This window comes from Pseudorca crassidens, chromosome 11 (genome assembly GCF_039906515.1).
Source record: "Pseudorca crassidens isolate mPseCra1 chromosome 11, mPseCra1.hap1, whole genome shotgun sequence".
In the NCBI taxonomy this organism is placed as follows: Eukaryota; Metazoa; Chordata; class Mammalia; order Artiodactyla; family Delphinidae; genus Pseudorca; species Pseudorca crassidens.
Genome location: NC_090306.1, coordinates 21,409,924 through 21,431,956, shown reverse-complemented (window position 1 = coordinate 21,431,956; position 22,033 = coordinate 21,409,924). Strand labels below are relative to the sequence as shown.

General features: G+C 37.5%; 1 protein-coding gene across 4 annotated transcripts in view; it reads left to right on the top strand.

Moving 5' to 3' along the window:
• The window catches only part of ITPR2 (inositol 1,4,5-trisphosphate receptor type 2), a 533,444-nt gene that overhangs the window by 370,007 nt on the left and 141,404 nt on the right, over positions 1 to 22,033 (top strand). For all 4 annotated transcript variants that reach the window (XM_067695972.1, XM_067695968.1, XM_067695971.1 and 1 more), the window contains 4 exons: positions 6,276 to 6,476; positions 9,324 to 9,434; positions 13,439 to 13,534; positions 14,986 to 15,108. In XM_067695972.1, coding sequence (XP_067552073.1) covers positions 6,276 to 6,476; positions 9,324 to 9,434; positions 13,439 to 13,534; positions 14,986 to 15,108 — 531 coding nt within the window. The remainder of the gene's footprint in view (positions 1 to 6,275; positions 6,477 to 9,323; positions 9,435 to 13,438; positions 13,535 to 14,985; positions 15,109 to 22,033) is intronic.

The window sequence follows — 22,033 nt, the reverse complement described above, 5'->3', positions numbered from 1 at the left end:
TAAAAGGAAATAGAATAAATGGTAGAAATGAATTCAAATGAATTAAATAGTAAATTAAATTTGTGAAAATAAGTAATAAAATAAAATAAAAGTTTCCATCTTTGCTTACCCTTTCACCAGGTTTATTCCCCCATGAAATCACTTTTTTTTTGTTTGTTTATACAGCAGGTTCTTATGAGTCATCAGTTTTATACACATCAGTGTATACATGTCAATCTCAATCTCCCAATTCATCACACCACCATCCCCACCCCCCCGCAGCTTTCCCCCCTTGGTGTCCATACGTTTGTTCTCTACATCTGTGTCTCAACTTCTCCCCTGCCCACCGGTTCATCTGTACCATTTCTCTAGGTTCCACATATATGCGTTAATATACGATATTTGTTTTTCTCTTTTGGACTTACTTTACTCTGTAGGACAGTCTCTAGATCCATCCACGTCTCAACAAATGACCCAATTTCATTCCTTTTTATGGCTGAGTAATATTCCATTGTATATATATATACCACATCTTCTTTATCCATTCTTCTGTCAGTGGGCATTTAGGTTGCTTCCATGACCTGCCTATTGTAAATAGTGTTGCAATGAACATTGGGATGCATGTGTCTTCTTGAATTATGGTTTCCTCTGGGTATATGCCCAGTAGTGGGATTGCTGGGTCCTATGGTAATTCTATTTTTAGTTTTTTAAGGAACTTCCATACTGTTCTCCATAGTGCCTGTATCAATTTACAGTCCCACCAACAGTGCAAGAGGGTTCCCTTATCTCCACACCCTCTCCAGCATTTGTTGTTTGTAGATTTTCTGATGATGCCCATTCTAACTGGTGTGAGGTGATACCTCATTGTAATTTTGATTTGCATTTCTCTAATAATTAGTGATGTTAAGCAGCTTTTCATGTGCTTCTTGGCCATCTCTATCTATGTCTTCTTTACAGAAATGTCTATTTAGGTCTTCTGCCCATTTTTGGATTGGGTTGTTTGTTTTTTTAATATTGAGCTGCATGAGCTGTTTATATATTTTGGAGATTAATCCTTTGTCCATTGATTCGTTTGCAAAAATTTTCTCCCATTCTGGGGGTTGTCTTTATATTTTGTTTATGGTTTCCTTTGCTGTGCAAAAGCTTTCAAGTTTCATTAGGTCCCATTTGTTTACTTTTGTTTTTATTTCCATTACTATAGGAGGTGGATCGAAAAAGATCTTGCTGTGATTTATGTCAAAGTGTGTTCTTCCTATGTCTTCCTCTACGAGTTTTATAGTGTCCGGTCTTACATTTAGGTCTCGAATCCATTTTGAGTTTATATTTGTGTATGGTGTTAGGGAGTGTTCTAATTTGATTGTTTTCATGTAGCTGTCCAGTTTTCCCAGCACCACTTATTGAAGAGACTCTCTTTTCTCCATTGTATATCCTTGCCTCCTTTGTCATAGATTAGTTGACCATAGGTGTGTGGGTTTATCTCTGGGCTTTCTATCTTGTTCCATTGATCTATGATTCTGTTTTTGTGCCAGTACCATATTGTCTTGATTACTGTAGCTTCATAGTATAGTGTGAAGTCAGGGAGTCTGATTCCTCCAGCTCCATTTTTTTCCCTCAACACTGCTTTGGCTATTCTGGGTCTTTTGTGTCTCCATACAAATTTTAAGATATTTTGTTCTAGTCCTGTGAAAAATGCCATTGGTAATTTGAGAGGGATTGCATTGAATCTGTAGATTGCTTTGGGTAGTAGAGTCATTTTCAGAATATTGATTCTTCCAATCCAAGAACATGGTATATCTCTCCATCTGTTGGTATCATCTTTAATTTCTTTCATCAGTGTCTTATAGTTTTCTGCATACAGGTCTTTTGTCTCCCTAGGTCGGTTTATTCCTAGGTATTTTATTCTTTTTCTTGCAATGGTAAATGGGAGTGTTTCCTTAATTTGTCTTTCAGATTTTTCATCATTAGTTTATAGGAATGCAAGAGATTTCTGTGCATTAATTTTGTATCCTGCAACTTTACCAGATTCATTGATTAGCTCTAGTAGTTTTCTGGTGGCATCTTTAGGATTTTCTGTGTATAGTATCATGTCATCTGCAAACAGTGACAGTTTTACTTCTTCTTTTCCAATTTGTGTTCCTTTTATTTCTTTTTCTTCTCTGATTGCTGTGACTAGGACTTCCAAAACTATGTTGAATAAAAGTGGCGAGAGTGGACATCCTTGTCTTCTTCCTCATCTTAGAGGAAATGCTTTCAGTTTTTCACCATTGAGAATGATGTTTGCTGTGGGTTTGTCATATATGGCCTTTATTATGTTGAGGTAGGTTCCCTCTATGCCCACTTTCTGGAGGGTTTTTATCGTAAATGTGTGTTGAATTTTGTCAAAAGCTTTTTCTGCATCTATTGAGATGATCATATGGTTTTTATTCTTCAATTTGTTAAAATGGTGTATCACATTAATTGATTTGCGTATATTGACGAGTCCTTGCATCCTTGGGATAACCCCACTTGGTCATGGTGTATGATCATTTTAATGTGTTGTTGGATTCTGTTGCTAGTATTTTGTTGAGGATTTTTGCATCTATATTCATCAGTGATATTCGTCTGTAATTTTTTGTTTTTGTTGTATCTTTGTCTGGTTTTGGTATCAGGGTGATGGTGGCCTCATAGAATGAGTTTGGGAGTGTTCCTTCCTCTGCAATTTTTTGGAAGAGTTTGAGAAGGATGGGTGTGAGCTCTTCTCTAAATGTTTGATAGAATTCACCTGTGAAGCCGTCTGGTCCTGGACTTTTGTTTCTTGGAAGATTTTTTATCACAGTTTCAATTTCATTGCTTGTTTTTGGTCTGTTCATATTTTCTACTTCTTCCTGGTTCAGTCTTGGAAGCTTATACCTTTCTAAGAATTTGTCCATTTCTTCCAGGTTGTCCATTTTACTGGCATAGAGTTGCTTGTAGTGGTCTCTTAGGATGCTTTGTATTTCTGCGGTGTCTGTTGTAACTTCTCCTTTTTCATTTCTAATTTTATTAATTTGAGTCCTCTCCCTCTTTTTCTTGATGAGTCTGGCTAATGGTTTATCAATTTTGTTTATCTTCTCAAAGAACCAGCTTTCAGTTTTATTGATCTTTGCTATTGTTTTCTTTGTTTCTATTTCATTTATTTCTTCTCTGATCTTTATGATTTCTTTCCGTCTGCTAATTTTGGGGTTTGTTTGTTCTTTCTCTAGTTCTTTTAGGTGTAAGGTTAGATTATTTGAGATTTTTCTTGTTTCTTGAGGTAGACTTGTATAGCTATAAACTTCCTTCTTAGAACTGCTTTTGCTGCATCCCACAGGTTTTGGATCGTTGTGTTTTCATTGTAATTTGTCTCTAGGTATTTTTTGATTTCCTCTTTGATTTCTTCAGTGATCTCTTGGTTATTTAGTAACGTATTGTTTAGCCTCCATGTGTTTATGTTTTTTACTTTTTTTTCCCTGTAATTGATTTCTGATCTCATAGTGTTGTAGTCAGAAAAGATGCTTGATATGATTTCCATTTTCTTAAATTTACTGAGGCTTGATCTGTGACCCAAGATGTGATCTATCCTGGAGAATGTTCTGTGTGCACTTGAGAAGAAAGTGTCATCTGCTGTTTTTGGATGGAATGTCCTATAAATATCAATTAAATCTATCTAATCTGTTGTGTCATTTAAAGCTTCTGTCTCCTTATTTATTTTCATTTTGGATGATCTGTCCATTGGTGTAAATGAGGTGTTCAAGTCCCCCACTATTATTGTGTTACTGTTGATTTCCTCTTTAACAGCTGTTAGCAGTTGCCTTATGTATTGAGGTGCTCCTATGTTGGGTGCATATATATTTATAATTGTTATATCTTCTTCTTGGATTGATCCCCTGATCCTTATGTAGTGTCCTTCCTTGTCTCTTGTAACATTTTTTATTTTGAAGCCTATTTTATCTGATATGAGTATTGCTACTCCATCTTTCTTTTGATTTCCATTTGCATGGACTATCTTTTTCCATCCCCTCACTTTCAGTCTGAATGTTTCCCTAGGTCTGAAGTGGGTCTCTTGTAGACAGCATATATATGGGTCTTGTTTCTGCATCCATTCAGCAAGCCTGTGCCTTTTGGCTGGAGCATTTAATCCATTCACGTTTAAGGTAATTATCGATATGTATGTTCCTATGACCATTTACTTAATTGTTTTGGGTTTGTTTTTGTAGGTCCTTTTCTTCTCTTGTGTTTCCCACTTAGAGAAGTTCCTTTAGCATTTGTTTTAGTGCTGGTTTGGTGGTGCTGAATTCTCTTAGCTTTTGCTTGTCTGTAAATCTTTTGATTTCTCCTTCGAATCTGAATTAGATCCTTGCCGGGTAAGAGTAATCTTGGTTGTAGGTTCTTCCCTTTCATCACTTTAAGTATATCATGCCACTGCTTTCTGGCTTGTAGAGTTTCTGCTGAGAAATCAGCTGTTAATCTTATGGGAATTCCCTTGTATGTTGTCATTTTTCCCTTGCTGCTTTTAATAATTTTTCTTTGTCTTTAATTTTTGCCAATTTGATTAGTGTGTGTCTCAGTGTGTTTCTCCTTGGGTTTATCCTATATGGAACTCTCTGCGCTTCCTGGACTTGGGTGGCTATTTCCTTTCCCATGTTAGGGATGTTTTCGACTATAATCTCTCCAAATATTTTCTTTGGTCCTTTCTCTCTCTCTTCTCATTCTGGACCCCTATAATGCGAATGTTGTTGCGTTTAATGTTGTCCCAGAGGTCTCTTAGTCTGTCTTCATTTCTTTTCATTCTTTTTTATTTATTCTGTTCCGCAGCAGTGAGTTCCACCATTCTGTCATCCAGGTTACTTATCTGTTCTTCTGCCTCAGTTATTCTGCTATTGATTCCCTCTAGTGTAGTTTTCATTTCAGTTATTGTATTGTTCCTCTCTGTTTGTTTGTTCTTTAATTCTTCTGGGTCTTTGTTAAACATTTCTTTCATCTTCTCGATCTTTGCCTCCATTCCTTTCCCGAGGTCCTGGATCATGTTCACTATTGTTATTCTGAATTCTTTTTCTGGAAGGTTGCCTGTCTCCACTTCATTTAATTGTTTTTCTGGGGTTTTATCTTGTTCCTTCATCTGGTACATAGCCCTCTGCCTTTTCATCTTGTCTATCTTTCTGTGAATGTGGTGTTTGTTCCACAGGCTGCAGGATTGTAGTTCTTGCTTCTGCTGTCTGCCCTCTGCAGAAGTTGGTTCTTTAAAGAAGATCGGTAAGATTCTTATTCCCTCAGCAATACATATGGAAACTCCTCTATGCTGTCATATAGTTTGCTGTAACCTCTCACCTCTAGCAGGAGCACTGAGACCGTGGGGATGCTTATCCATGGCATTGAGTGGACAGAATGCATAATCTCTCGATAGACTTGGTTCTAGAGAGGGTCCCCCCGCTGGCTGCCGATTCAGTTCCTGCGGGGCCCCAGCTGCTCCAGCTACTGGACCGCATCTGTCAGCAAGCGGGCAAGGTCTCGAAATCACTCTAACAGGTTGTGTTTCCTTCCAGACATTTTTATGCACATATAAGCATACTGATCTGTACATGTAAACCTTTAAAAAAATACACACACAATATAATGGTCTTCCACTTACTTTTATCATTTACTAATATATCTTATTACTAAATTACTTATTACTAGATTATGTTTATATCAGTACATATTGAAGTACCTCATTCTTAGAGCTTCAATATATTCCAGTGTTTGGATGTACATTTATTTATTAAATCAGTCACATTGTGATGGGTATGGTGCGGTTTCCAGTTTGGGCTGTTATAAGCAGTATGCGGTGAACCTCTTTGCAGTCGTATGTTAACTGAAAATATTGATAGATGCTTCCAAGTTGCCCTCCATAATGGTTGCATCATTTACTGTTTGAAGCTACACTGTTTATAAGGGATCATTTAGTTGAATATTTGATTTCTTCTTTCCCTAATGAATTTCTTTCCAGTTTCTTTTTCCTTCTTTTCCTACTACCTATTGTTTTTGTCCTTTGTATATAGTTTTAAGACAATGATGTTGAGAAATATTTGTTATGAACCATACTGATAAATATAGATGCTTGGGAAAAAAATGCATCTTTTATTTCTTAAACGCAGGAGAAATTTAATAAATGTAAATGCTTCCATATAAATAGCCATTCCATTCCACATTACCACGGGGATCCTCTCGAGTTAGAAAAACACTCCTATGGAGAGAACTAAAAACAATTATCACAGTGATTTTTTTTTTAATGCTTCAGGTATGCTTTCTTTTGCCTTTAGAATTTCTTGAGGAATCAAAACAACAAAACAAATTACAACCTTGTCTGTGAGACCCTTCAGTTTTTGGACTGCATTTGTGGAAGTACAACGGGTGGCCTGGGCCTCTTGGGTCTCTACATCAATGAGAAGAATGTAGTGCTGGTCAACCAGACTCTGGAGAGCTTGACTGAGTATTGCCAGGGCCCGTGCCATGAAAATCAGGTAACTGTGAAAGCAGTCCTTCACGCACAAGTATTCTGACCAGTCAGCAAAAGGATCAGATTGGTGAAGGAGCCAAGCTTTGTGTGCCTGTAAAAGACCTTTCTTCTTGCTTTGCTAGATAGTTTTACCTTCCTAACAAAACATACAAAGACTGAATTATGGACTAACAAATACTATGCCATATTTTAATTTAATTTCACCTTGAAAGGAAATTCCCATGAAAATATTCCAGATAAAAATCAGAGTTATCAAAAAACGTTAAATTCGTTTTTTTCATCATTGATCACTTTTCATCTTTAGTCAATCTTTCTAGGATTTGTGGCATCAACTCCCATTGGTTTCTTCGGCTCCACTGCAGTGGGTTGTGTATGTTATCTCCTTCATATTCACAGTAAACTTATGAAATATGTAATAGTGCTTCCATTTTGCTGATGAATAGGTTCTGACTCAGAAATCAAGTGGTGTTCCAGAGTCTCAGAGTAACCGAATCTGTACGTTGTAGGGCCATTCTTAAAACTGAGGACTTGGGCTTCCCTGGTGGCGCAGTGGTTGAGAGTCCACCTGCCGATGCAGGGGACATGGGTTCGTGCCCTGGTCCGGGAAGATCCCCCATGCCGCGGAGCGGCTGGGCCCGTGAGCCATGGACGCTGAGCCTGCGCGTCTGGAGCCTGTGCTCCGCAACGGGAGAGGCCACAACAGTGAGAGGCCCGTGTACCGCAAAAACAAACAAACAAACAAACAAACAAAAACTGAGGACTTGTGGTTTAGTCTAGAGTGCGCTTTTAACTGTATTACATTTTCCAGGGCAAGGTTTCGACTCCTTTTTCCAGAATGTTTGTCTCTGATTCCATTTTCTTGGATAGCACAGTCACATAGAAGGAGTAGACAGTAGAACACTTGGACTAGTAAAGTGGGGGGCACCCTGGAATTTACTGACTGTTCACATCTACACAGGTTGTTACAGGGCTACCATCACAAGCATGGATCCACCCTGGAAGAAAGAGTTTTCAAGTCACAGACATTTCTGGATATTAATTTTAAAGAAGCCATTGAGACCAAATATCAGTGCTTAATATAGAAAAGTGAAAAAAGTAATTTGCTTTTCTATTGTGAATTATATGATGTATATGTACAAAAATGCACACACACATACATGTAAATGCATAGGTATGTAGAACAAAAACGCAATTATTGATGTAAATAATTTGTTAGGGGCATACTTCTTCCCCCCCCATAATATGCACGTGACATGGTGAGAGAGTTTGTGGATTTTGCTCTGTGTTATATTTCCCTCTCCTAGGGCAACGATACAAGAAAACCTAACTGTTGATTTAAAGTTAAGGAAATACATGCAAATTCAAAGATTTGGTTTTGTTGTTGGTTAAAATCATGTATAACAGAAAACAGGTATTCTCCACTCTTGGTTTTTTACTAAATCAGGTAAGCTCTAAAAGTAGAAATTAATAATAAAATAGCGTGAATCCTGTATACTCTGGAAATATACTTACTCTGAACCCCGTGCTCTGGAAGTGTGTGGAAAGAAAGAAAGTGGCTAGCAAATTCCGGACACAGTCTGCAAATTGATTCCCTCTAAGTTTAGCAAACATTTTAACAATCAGAAGAACCTCCGGAGATGTAGAAGACAGATGGAAAACACCTCTCTTGGGTGTCAGGGGAGTAAAAATTTCCTTATATGAAGGGAGAAACGAAGCCCATTCTGAAAAATAACAGTCCTTTCAGAGTCACCTTGATTTTACTCTTTCTCATTTATCTTACCTGGGTTTCAATTTTTCAGACACCTTGACAGTGGGTGCTGTGTGGTAAGCTGTAGTTCCACAAACTCCAACCCACAAGTTCCTGATTTTCAAGTCCTATAAAATGAATTAAATTCGGAGTCCTAGCACAGTAGACCCTAACCTTCAAAATACTGACATTTATCTCTCAGGATTTTTTTTTTTTTTTTTTTTTTTGCGGTACACGCGGGCCTCTCACTGTTGTGGCCTCTCCCGTTGCGGAGCACAGGCTCCGGACGCGCAGGCTCAGCGGCCATGGCTCACGGGCCCAGCCGCTCCGCGGCATGTGGGATCTTCCCAGACCGGGTCACGAACCCATGTCCCCTGCATCAACAGGCAGACTCTCAACCACTGCACCACCAGGGAAGCCCCTCTCAGGATATTTTATAAGCTTTTCTCAAGTCAGATTCCTCTGTGAATCACTTAAGTTTGAGGAATCTTCTGACCTTTTCCCTCAACCACCATAATTGACAAGATGTCTCCAAAACATCAGGAGGTGCGTGTATTCCCTGTCTGCTGCCACAGTGATCAACAGCATCACTTGTTACTCATTTAGCATTAAGTAGCAGATAAATGAAGTTGCTACATCATTTCCAATAAAGTTTACTTACAAACCTTGGACATAAGGGGCGCATTCCTTTTGTAAATAGGAATATTCTCTTAGCCTGGATAGATCAGATCTTAAAATTCTAAATTTAAGGAATTCCTCTAATGAAGGGCATATTAAAATTTAGTGACTGAGTGTTTTACTTAACCATTGTTTTTTGAAATTCTATTAAAATGGTTCATTGAAAAGATACCTGTTTCATACAATGTCTATCTCTATGTTCTTCATACAAAGCCATTTAGCTAATACTAATCAACTAATAGACTCTATGCAAAAGAATAAGTTAAAGTTAAACCTTTGAGTTATCTTAGACTTAATCTCAAAGTTAAATTTTAATTATATTTTAAAAGTCGAAAGGCTAAGGTGATTCTGTAATTTTATGTCATGGCTTCTAGCGCACTTATGTCGTACATAGAGTGTTATTTTATAAACATTTTTTTTTCCTAGACATGTATTGCTACTCATGAATCTAATGGGATTGATATCATCATTGCTTTGATTCTAAATGACATAAACCCTCTTGGTAAATATCGAATGGACCTGGTGCTCCAACTAAAGGTAGAGTAAATCCACTATTCGGGGGGGGGGAAGTGACATTCTCTATATAAAACTCCCTTTCAGAGTTGACTCTAAATCTTCAAGTAGGTCTTGTAAAAAGCAAGGTATTATCGTATTTTCAACTAATGAATTGGCAGAAAGGGATAGTTAAAGCACCGTGAGCGCTAAATTCCTGATAGTGTCAAATAAGATTTGAGATAATGTTAGTTGGAGGGTACTTTACTGGAAGTTTTTTTAAGCAGCCACTTTGTTTTGCTGTTTTTCTTCTGCTTTTATTTTCTATTTTTCATTATATAGAGGAGGAAAAGGTTCTGAACATTCACTATCCCATATATTTTTAAGTCGTCTTGACTACAGAATTCTATCTAGCAAGTCACGATTAATGAGACTATGTCAGAGGAGGGCTGCATTTTAGTTTTATGTCTGTCTACTTTCTAAAAGTTGTTTTCTTTTATTATATCTTAGAATCTTATTTTTTTCCCCAAATAAGCTAAGCCATTTTCACACTCCCTTTGAGGAGGTGCTTCAACTTAAACCATGCGCATACTTCCCAGCAGTTCCACTGATCAGAGGTCAGGAGCACAATGGCATTTTGAAAAAAATTTCTTCAACTTTTTGTTCAAGTAGAAACAGATAAATGAATATACACAAGAAACGATATAATCCCAAATATAAAGGCATGCTATTCAATTGAGATGAATTATTAAAGACCACATATGTTTAGTGTTAAACAGGTTTAAAAATCATTGGTTAAATAAAATTTTTCTGTAAAGACAGGTTGATCCAATATCATAGAGAGAATAAAGTTTAACTTTTTAATGGGTAAATTTATGGCCAAGAAGAATAGAAATGACATTTCTATAATTATGTTTCTAAATATAGATTTAGATAGATAATGGAATATATATTATATATACATCCTACTTATGTGGAGATTGTGCTAATGGCTCTTAATAAGCAAACAAAGAGATAACTTAACTATTTTTATTTGCAATATATATAATCTTTGGGTATTTATCTTCATAGATTAGAAAGAAGGTGATCCTTATGTAGATTGAACGTGTGTCCTTTTCCTAATTAGCTTCATGCTTCACTTAGTAAAAACAGCCTAGGCCTATATAACAGACAGCTTAATTTGAATTACTAGAAAAAAATTATTATATCTTGAATTCATTTTTAACCATAATTCATAAAGAAACAGGCTTTTAAAATCCTTTACCTAGAGACTATACCTTTAAATCTCTCTCTCTCTTTTTTTTTTTTTGGCCATGCCACGAGGCTTGTGGGATCTTAGTTCCTCAACTACTAGGATTGAACCTGGGCCCTCGGCAGTGAAAGTACAGAGTCTAAATCTAACCACTGGTCCTCCAGGGAAGTCCCTAAGTCTCACTCTTAATTGACATAACTTAATGGGGAAAATACTGAAGGATTTGTCAAAGTATAGGCATACAGATTATTTACAAATCCAGACCTATGTAAAAAAACCTAAATTAAATGATGGGGTATGACTTAACAGTACAAAGATACTCTTGGCTATTCAAATGGAAATCTTTTTTGAAAAAGGGTCATTTAAAATTTCATTTATGTTTCTAGGCATAATTTATATATACCTTTTCAAAATATGACAGTTGGATAGATCAAGGTATGTATAAAATACAAAATGAATGAATTTGACTTGAAATATTCATAGTTTTCTACTTAAAGAAAGAAGTGAGTGTACATTTCTAAACAATCCATGAGGCTTTGTACATAATGGCCAATATGAGAACAATGTTTGTAAGACAGAATGATATAGTATATCGGCAAATTTTAGAAGGTATAGGTAGTGTGCTTTTAATTATAAATTCTCCAGAACATTATAGAGATTCCATATTAAAAATGTTAAGGTTTTATTTTATACCATCCACCCTTAAATTTATACTTAACCAGTTATAATTTTAAGTATATTTAACTTTACTAATTTACTATACCATTTTATGAATTTTCTGATACATATATCTTGTCCCTTTTAATTTATATTTCATAACTGATCTGGGACTATAAAGTGCTAAATTTATAAATAAGTAGGTTTTTTTGTTACTATTTTTGGTTTTTTGGTTTTTGTTTTTCTTCTAAGGACTCCAGCTTCCTTTGGAAGAAAATCCTCTTTTAACACACATGAATTTGATTTCTAAGCATATATAGGCTCTTGTACTTTCAAACTGATTCAAATTTCAGTAAGTCATTTACAAGATTTCTGTTCCTCCAACATAGTACGAAAAAGATTGGTCAGAAAAAATACCGTATTGCCAATAGCATTCTGAAATTGGATGTATTTTTAAGCTATTACGTATTGGGCCTGCTGAGTGAGGTTCATCAGAGAGTACTGTTAGCGTTGCCAGGGTTTTAGTTTTCAATTCTATGGGGTCAATTAATATTGCTCTAAGGATCTAAGCTCTCCACTAACACTGGAGCTTTATTTTTTTAGGTATGTTGTTTATATGGGATGCTAGGTTATAAAAAGGGAATTTTAGGATTAGTACAAATCTGTAAAAATTGAAAATGGAACAGAAAAAATAATGCTACCTTTCCCACAAAATCCTAACATCTTTTTAGGATGGGTTAGTGACGTTGGTATCATCATCACCATCACATTATCATCATCGTTACTAATATTAGCCATTTAATCAATAGGCTGTATTTCTGAAAGAAAAATAGTTGGGTAGAATTTGGTATTAAAAATACCCAGTGTAATTAATTTGCACAACTTTAACAAAATTTGTATTGTGAATGCCTGCATCACCAAACAACTGATTCAATTTAAGTTTTCATCCCGTAAGATGTTAATTTTGAGTCACTAAGAAGCATCTTAGAGCCATTTGGCTCTGCGTGTGTGGAGGTTGAGATTTTTATCTAAGTGAATATTACAAAAACACTATAGAAATATCTCCCAGGTCGTGTTTATCATCTTGCAGTGTGCCACAATTCTAGGGCAGTGCTATTGAAAACACAGTATAAAGAAACATCATTCCAGGGACTTCCCTGGCGGTCCAGTGGTTAAGACTTCACCTTCCAGTGTAGGGGGTGCGGGTTTGATCCCTGGTTGGGGAGCTAAGATCCCACATGCCTTGCAGCCAAAAAACCAAAACTTAAAACAGAAGCAATATTGTAACAAATTCAATAAAGACTTAAAAAAAAGAAACATCATTCCAAATGTCGAGGATATTGTACTTTGCGTTGCAAGATGGTGTATAACTATGTTGTACCCGTTTTGGATAATAAATTGGCTGTATCAGAAACATTTCTGATTTCAATATGTAAGCGTGTTTGAGACAATATATTTATAAACTAAATTAGAAAACACCAAAGACAACATAAGCTGTTTTTATTCTCTGTTAAACAGAAATAGAAAATATTCTTCTTCTACAACCCAGATGGTAAAAATGTTGCATATATGCTACCATGTAGGGAGACTAGTAAACTGTTATCAATAAATATTTTGTTTCTAACTCATGAATTTAGAATTTTATAGATTACTTTTCACTAATTATCGCTCAAATTTATTTAACATTTTGATTTGCCAGTGTGTGTTAATGTTTCGTGTTAAAACAATTATGCTAAATTCTTTGTAAATTATATGCCATTTTTGTGGAATATGTCGTTGATACTGGTGTCTTGTTAAAGTTTCATCATAGAAATGCCTATTTAGGAAATAGTCAAGGAAGATATGATTAGATTTTAATGCATTATATATAAACTCAATTTTGTGTTTAAAATTCCTTTTCACCGATATTTAAAATATCCTTTGTAACATATCTCTCATATTCATTATTTTTATTTTGTGTTAACAATAAAGTAAAATACTCTATTTTAAAATGTTAATAAGCCAAACTAAATTAGCAGTTTAAAATTCTGCTTGATTTAAAAAAAAAATAGTCCTGATAATCTCAATTAAAACAAATTGAGGGGATCCTTAATCCATGAAATAGACCTTTCATGTGTATCAACTCGATCTGTATCTCTAGAACAATGCCTCCAAGCTTTTGCTGGCCATCATGGAAAGTAGACATGACAGTGAGAATGCAGAAAGAATTCTATTTAACATGAGACCCAGAGAACTGGTAAGAAAACTTTTGAAAACTGTGTTAATAATGTGTAACCTAAAAGGGACAATTTATAGTGTGCATGTCAGGGGAAATGTCTGCGGGCTTTCACTGCTCTACCAAGGCACCATGGCACATCAAGACCTGCTATTACAAGTACCTCAGAAGCCCCATGATAGCGAAGGCCTGTGTGATTTGGGTCCTGATTTCTTCATTGGCTTTATCCACTTTAAGTGCTTTTCTTAACTAGATTTTCACACTTGCCTAAACTATCTGCAAATTATTTTTTGCCAGAAAAAAATTCTGCTTTAGTTTTTGTATTGGAATATAGGTGAGGAAGGTATATAAAAATGTTTGTACCCCTCAAAAATTTGATTTATACCTCTTTCTGAAAATAAAAACAAAATAAATCTCTTTGGTAATTGTTCTTATTAATAAAATGTTACACAGTACTCAGCCTAGAGGAAACTGTGTGGAGACCTGCTGGGAATTCCACAGAGATCATTAGTGTGTCTTCCTATTGTAGAAGTTACATTTTCCTCCTCACTTGTGACATGGAAATTATGAAGAAATATCACCATGCTTTAAAATCATTGGGTTTCAAAAGCATTGAGAACATTCTCGAACCGTATAAGCCAGTGCCCCAATGACTAAATCCCAGTCTTATAAACACCATTGTTGGTGCTATGGGGAAACCTGTGAAGGCACTCTTTTGCTCTCTTTAATAGTAAGGGATGGATTCAAAGAAGGCAGATAAAGAGAAAGATAAGATGCAGTTTGATTTAACATACATTTAATGAGAGCATAGGACCTGCAAGAAACAAAAACAAAAAACTCCATCCATGGAAGGCAGTGGGCTAAGAGGAGCAAGGCGTTCCTTATTCTTATGCTTAAATGGAGCGGTGAGTTATATATTCATTCGACAATATCTCTGCACAATAGCCCTTTGAAAATACCATTTCCTTTGCCTACAACATTTTTATCCCATCATCTACTTCTTGCCTGAGTTAGTGCCCCTGCCCTATGCTTGCTGAGTGTCTCACAGTTGTGTTGGCCTCTTCATTTGCTGACAGTAAGTTCCCTGAGGGCAGATACTCTGTTGTATCCACTGTTGGGTCCTCAGGGCAGAGAATGGTGTCTAGCACCATGTGTTCTTGTTATTAGTGGGCCCTTAATAAATAATGGATGTTTATCAGGTTTCCAACATCTCCCAGTTGATGGGAACTCTGGCACAGTCAACATTAAAAAATCAAAGCCAAATTTCGCAAAGAAAACAGGGAATATTGTAGGAAAATACTTCCATATTCATTTAAATACAGATGGTTTCCTAGGCTGTTTTCATTTAGAACTCTTTTATACTTTTCAAGTCTTAGGAAGCATTCCAAGTTTTAATTACACCTCATAGATGATGTAAATGCATGTTGTTTGTGGCATTTCAAGCCTTCTTGTTCCCCTTTGTTTTTTGATAGGTGGATGTGGTGAAGAATGCCTATAACCAAGGACTGGAATGCGATCATGGGGGTGATGAGGGCGGAGATGATGGTGTTTCCCCAAAAGATGTTGGACACAATATCTATATTCTGGCCCATCAGGTGTCACATTTTATATCTTTATATTGTTTTGCTAATCTTATCAATCATGTCTTGTGTCAACGCTTGCTATCATATTTTCAAGTTCTGGTCCCTCCATTTTTTCAGCACTTGCCTTCCTTGCTCTGGGTCAAGGAAAAGAAAAAGCTCCCGGAATGCCTGATGGTGCCTCCAGGGCTGTGCTAGGGGCTGGTCCACAAGAAAACGATACTTGGTACCAAAAACTGGGCCAGCAGGGAGGAGACAATCCCATGTCAGAGCCTGAGGAATAGGGAAACCATGGTAGCAGGTGGAAGTCTTGAAGGAGAGAGGAAAGAGGCTACTGAGAAGATAGAGAGTATGAAGTAAGGGATTGCATTCAGATCAAAACAGGCTTCTGGCCTCTTTGAATTGTAGGTTGGCATGTTTCCTGCAGAAGCTCTAAAGTGACAGCCTCTAACTGGGTTTTGTTGGACTTCTAATAAATATAAGGCTAAATTTGCAGTCTTTTGAAGGAAAACCATTTCTATTTTATAGTAACTTGTGAAAACAGGTGCTTGATAAATTTTATTTGATAAATTTAATTTCGTTAACCTGAAGATCAGCTTTAAATTTGCATCTTCTAATGCAGAGTTTTTAGAAGTTAAAAAATTGAAATGACATACGCCCATTTGATTTTATCCATATAGCTCTTATTTTCTTACAGCATGAAGTCCAGACTTCTAGACGTTCCCAATCTCTCTTTCTAGTCATTTTCTCCCACTGACAATCTCTTCCTTTTCCTGCTTCCCTGTACATCTTACCAGATAATTGAACAAACATTGGTAGCTATAAGTAAGACTCTGAGTAGGTTAATCTTTTTAGTTTTTAAATTTTTCCACTTTTATTGAGATGTAATAGACATACAGCACTCTGTGAGTTTAAGGTGTTAAAAGTTTCCTCTTTTAGACAGTTATTGCCCTTCTCTGTCCTTTGTATAACTCCCTAATGTGTGTAACCATGAATATAATTTTTACAAAAAATTCAGGGAAGGAGGGCTTCCCTGGTGGCGCAGTGGTTGAGAGTCCACCTGCCGATGCAGGGGACACGGGTTCGTGCCCCAGTCCGGGAAGGTCCCACATGCCACAGAGCGGCTGGGCCCGTGAGCCGTGGCCGCTGGGCCTGCGCGTCCGGAGCCTGTGCTCCACAACGGGAGAGGCCACAGCGGTGAGAGGCCCGCGTACCAGAAAAAAAAAAAATCAGGGAAGGAGTCAAATTCTAAAAGATACTAATACAAGAAGCTGGTATCATTTTGTAATATAGTTGCACCATTGAGAAGATTTTTAGGTCTCTCACAGTATAGCGAAATGCACAGATAGAACAGAAGAAGGTGAGGGCACATGGGTTATAGCTAGGAAGACAAGAGAGAATTTTAGTTATTGAGGAACTGAAAGTTAAGGTGAAGGGCACACTGAAGGAAGTAGAACACAGAGATTTAGGATGTGGAAAAGAAAGGGAGAGAGAGGGAGAGAGAGGGAGGGAGGGAGGGAAGGAGGGAGGGAGGCGGAGAGAGAGAGAGAGAGAGAGAAAGAGGAGGGATAGAGAAAGAGAGACAGAGAAAGAAAGAAGGAACGAAAGAGAAGGAAGGAAAGAAAAGAAAGAGAAAGAAAGGAAGGGAGGCAGGAAGGGAGAAATAAATTGGGTGACAGGAATTGAATCAAGCTGGAGAAGGACTGTCCAGAGTCTGAATGAGTCTGAATGAGCCCGAACTGAGAATTAAAATCATATTGGTTTCTAGGGCTTCCCTGGTGGCGCAGTGGTTGAGAGTCCACCTGCCGATGCAGGGAACACGGGTTCGTGCCCCGGTCCGGGAGGATCCCACATGCCGCGGAGCGGCTGGGCCCGTGAGCCATGGCCGCTGAGCCTGCGCGTCCGGAGCCTGTGCTCCGCAACGGGAGAGGCCACGGCAGTGAGAGGCCTGCGTACCGCCAAAAAAAAAAAAAAAAAATCATATTGGTTTCTAGAATGAATATAGAAATACAGTGACACAGCATGGGTACATGATCAAGGAGTTATTTCAGAAGCTGTAGCATTGTGGAAGGAAAACAGCAAAAAAGAGAAGGGCAGAATGAGCAGTAATAAATTTTAGAAGAAGGAAGTCAGGGAATACAGCTACCCATGTCCTTTTGACTGAAGCTAGTGTTGCTCTGTCTGGAAAGGTTATCCCAGCTACACGAGCAAGACCTGACCCTGTGTCTTTTAAGTGGGAAATGAACAACCAGACCAGCCAAGTCAGACCTAGAACAAATAGAGGAGTAGATGTTGGAGTCAGATCACCTCATACCTATGAAGAAAAAGTTTAAAAATGCAGTTTCATGTTACTACTTATAATATGAGTAACAATAAAAAGATCAACGTCAAGAAAAGACCTATGTTAGGTCAGTCCAGTTTTAAGCTGGATTAAGTATAAGAGTAGAGAATACAGATTTTTAAAAACAGGTTAAGGTGAAGGTCGAGAAGAGTGGAGAATAAGGATAAAGGATGCAAGTGCTAGTCATGGATTGAAAGATAACGATTTAAAATGTGAAAGAAGTTTAAAATGAAGACAGCATAAGGTCAATGATTTTGATGGATTTGAGTTTATGAAACTGCTAGGAGAGAACAGATTAAATTCAACGATGGTGGTGGAATTGTCTAAGGAGTGGGAATTCAGAAGCAGTTAAAAAAAAAAAGTAACAAGGGGTTAAAAACAACTTACTGAAATGAAGAGATGAAACAGTGGATGTGAAAATGGTCTGAATGGTTGTCTAGAGGTTTCTGAATTTCTGAAAACCAAAATGTTAGAAAAGTGGTAGTTTGCAGAGCTGGGATGGTACAATGTAGAGATACATAAATAAAGCCAGGCTTCAGGAAGAGATAATGTCAGACTGAGTGAGGGGAAGAAGGAGGTTCGGAATTGCTGAATACTTAAGGGCTTGTGGTTAAATTGTAAGAGTGTAAACACGAAACGAGAGTCCATGGGAGTCCCTTCTAGGAACTCAAGGAAAGGACAGGAATGGCAAAATATATGCAACAGTATATGTAACCAGCAGTGTAGTTAAGCAAAGGTCTGCTCACTTTCTTCCAGTGACACAGGAAGTTGTTGCCTTGCCACTTTATAAATGTGTTCTCTGTGAGGTGACTCCTCCCACCAATTTTAATGAAAAATTCAGTTTTCACCCAGAAGAGAGCCCGCTGTGCTCTTTTGATCTTTCCACAAATGACTCCTTTGGCTTTCTCTAGGCCAGCATATTGTGCTGGTTTCTTAGGAGGCCAAAGATGGTTGCTGAGTTCGTTGTGAACCTGTTGTCCAAATACCCCCATACTGAGACACAAATGCCAAAGACAGTGGTTGTGAACACTGCTTCAGAAGTAGCCATGTAGCTGTGCTCCAAGAGTTTTCTTGCATCCAGGTTTGGCTGTTTTCATCGCGAATGCAGAATCGTTTGGCTCCAGCGTGCTAATGACCATGCAGATTGATTTCTGCCTTTGCACAGTTCAGTAATTCCAAAACTGAGGTTCAACTTCCTCCTTGTTTTACTATAATCATCTTTTGTACAGACAGTTTATTTTGGTGCCCTCAGACTTTCAATTTTTGTTGTTATTCTTTTCATGGTAGTGAGGTAGTTCTGCTTTTTCCACCATGACATCCTTTTGGCCCTTCCTGTGGTTGGTGTTACAAGAAAAAAATAATGCTTCTTGTAAGTGTCTTGTCTGATCTACATAGAACTATAAATACATCAAAAAAGGGAATTTCTTAAGTTCTAATACCATAGTGTCGTGCAGAGAATTTCCTTAAAATTCAGCTGTGTGTCCGTGTTAGACTTTCTGTCCTCCACATGCCCTTCTCATGCGTCTCTGTCTCCTCTGTCTGCTCTAGTTTTGATCTTTTATATTCTGCTTTCTTCCTGTTCCTTCTCTTTATTCCTGTCTTTCTATAGAACAATCGCTGCCTGCAATCTAGAACATTGCTCAGTACTTTAGGTTAAGTTTAACATATAAGTCATATTGTTTCTTTGATTCCATGTAGCGATTTCTGTTTTTCCAAGACATTTAGTTTAGCTTCATTTCTTCCTCAGTTGTGCTGAGATATAATTGACATATAATATTGTATCAGTTTAATGTGTTACAACATGTTGATTTGATACATTTATATGTTGCAAAATGATTACCACCATAGCATGAGTTAACACCCAATCCAGTAACATAATATCATTTTTCTTTTGTGGTGAGAACATTTAAGATCTCCTCTCTTGGCAACATTCAAGTTTATGATACACTGTCATTAGCTATAATCACTGGGCTGTACATTAGATCCTCAGAATTTATTAATCTTATAACTGGTAGTTTGTACCCTTTGACCCCCATATCTCTCCCTCTTTCCCCCACCTCCCAAACCCTGGTGACCACCACTCTACGCTCTTTCTCTGAGTTTGTCATTTTTAGATAGCACATCTAAGTGATATTATACAGGATTTGTCTTTCTCTGTCTGACTTATTTCACTAAGCGTAAGGCCCTCAAGTTTCATCCAGGTTTTTGCAAACAGAAGGATCTCCTTTCTCCTGGCTGAATAAGATTCCATTGTATATCTATACCACATCTTCTTTATCCACTTATCCATTGACAGACAGCTACATTGTTTCCATACCTTGGCTATTGTGAATAATGCTGCAATGACACCCTTTATTTCAATACCTACTAGAATTAAGCCTAGGGAGAAGTGTTATGTGCTTTTCAAGATGAGGAGAAATATTATATAGCAAGCCTGTGGAAAGCAAAAATAACTCCTGGCTCTTAAGGCAGGAAAGCATGGATCCCTTTCATTGGATATGTGAAATTATTTTTTAAATATAGGCTTTAAATTTTTTCATCAGCATTTCCCCATGTCATTAAATAGTCTTTGAAAATGTAATTTTAATGTCTGCATAATTGTTCATCATTTGAATGTACCATAATTTATTTAATCACTCTTTATTGTTAGACATTTAGGTTTCTAATGTTTTTGATATTATAAATTACGCTATGATTAACATCCTCATACATTAATCCTTGTCTGCTACACTGACTATTTGCCTAGGATAAATTCCAAGAAGTTTAATTACTAGGTTGCAGGGTAGTAACTATTTTATGGTTCTTGATACACATTATAAAATTGTTTTTCACAGTGTGATGGTAGTCATCTTACTGAATCTTAAAATTATTACCATTTAAAAAAAGCTTCACCAAGTTGATAGTGTCAGGAACATAATGACCACTCAACACATGTTTGCTGAATGAATTAATGAGATAGATGAAAAGGGATCTCATTTTAATTCACATCTTTTGGATTAGTAATAAAATGGACTTTTTTTGTTTGTTTGTTTTGCGGTACGCGGGCCTCTCACTGTTATGGCCTCTTCCGTTGCGGAGCACAGGCTCCGGACGCACAGGCTCAGCGGCCATGGCTCACGGGCCCAGCTGCTCCGCGGCATGTGGGATCTTCCCAGACCAGGGCACGAACCCGTGTCCCCTGCATCGGCAGGCGGACTCTCAACCACTGCGCCACCAGGGAAGCCCTGGACTGTCTTTTAATATGTTATTTGGTCATTTCTATTTATTCTCTGAATTACTTGAAAATGTGTTTACCCATTCTTCAGTTGGGGTTCATTTTTGTCTTAGTGAACTTTAGTTAAGGTTAATAAATCTTAGTCATAGTAGTTAGGTCTACTTCATCCTGGTTCATTTGCTTTTTAATGTTTTAATGATAGTTTTCTTCCACCACCTTGAGGTCTGTTAAACACTTACCTAGATTTTCTTCTAGTGTATAATGAATTCAGTTTTTGCTTTTAACTATGTAATTTTTCCGTGTCATAATGCAGGAATAATAAAAAGGTAAGTTCTTGTGTTAATTTATCTCTAAAGACATAGTCCAAGGTTTAGTAGTAACAGCGGTCCACGGGGGAAGGGTTTGTAGTAGTTATGTGAGTGTGGTGTAGGGCATGTGCGATCTTTACTGGAAGAGATCAGGGTCCAAATCCAAACCACATTCAGGACCAAACAAAAATGAGTGATATGGGGGCAGGTGAGGCTGGGTCGATGGGGTGATATGGTAAACCTGTTGCTTACCTCTTCCGACTTTCCACCTGGGCTTGTAGGCTCTGAATTTCTTCTTCTTTCACTATTTCAAAAAGTCTGAATTTTGAAATTTAAAAAAATGTGAAAGCTCCTAATTTTTAAAAGTTGGCAACTCATTCAAAAATTTGTAAAACACTGAGCAGTCGAAGCAAAACTCACCAGCAGGCAAAATGCAGCTCATGAGGCATAGTTTGCCACTTGTAGAGTAAAGGATCTAAAGTTCTCATTCCTTTTTTATTCAGTTGCATGGACTTTTGAGTGCTTTACCAGATGTCAGGCACTGTACTAGATACTAGGATACAGTAGTGAAGGAGACCAGCAAGAGATCAGCTCTCAGGACATTTACATTCTGACTGGGAGCAGTGACAAATAGACGAACCAGAGAGAGCAGATAGTGACACAGGCTACGCAGTGAATGAGAAGAGGGTGTGATGAAAGACACTCAGGAGGTGCTGTTGTAGATTGGCTGATCATGAGGGTTTTCTCTGGGAAGGTGAAACTGAAGTTAGATCTAAGTGAAAAAGCAAAAGTCAGCAGTATATAATGGTGCAGAGTGTGGGGGAGCATCCCACAGATGGCTGGAAAGTGGCAGTGAGCTTGGCATGTTTACAGGAATAAAAGACCTGTGTAGCTGGACCTTCAGCCAGCCACCAGCACTTGAACACTATAATACTCACAAACACTGCACCTGAGGCTCATTTATTATAAGATAGTCATTCAAGAACATTTATTGAGCACCTCTTATGTCAAGCATTGCTTCAGTTGCTAAGATAGAAAATGAATAAAGGTGCCATCAAAAAGCTCACAATTGAGTGT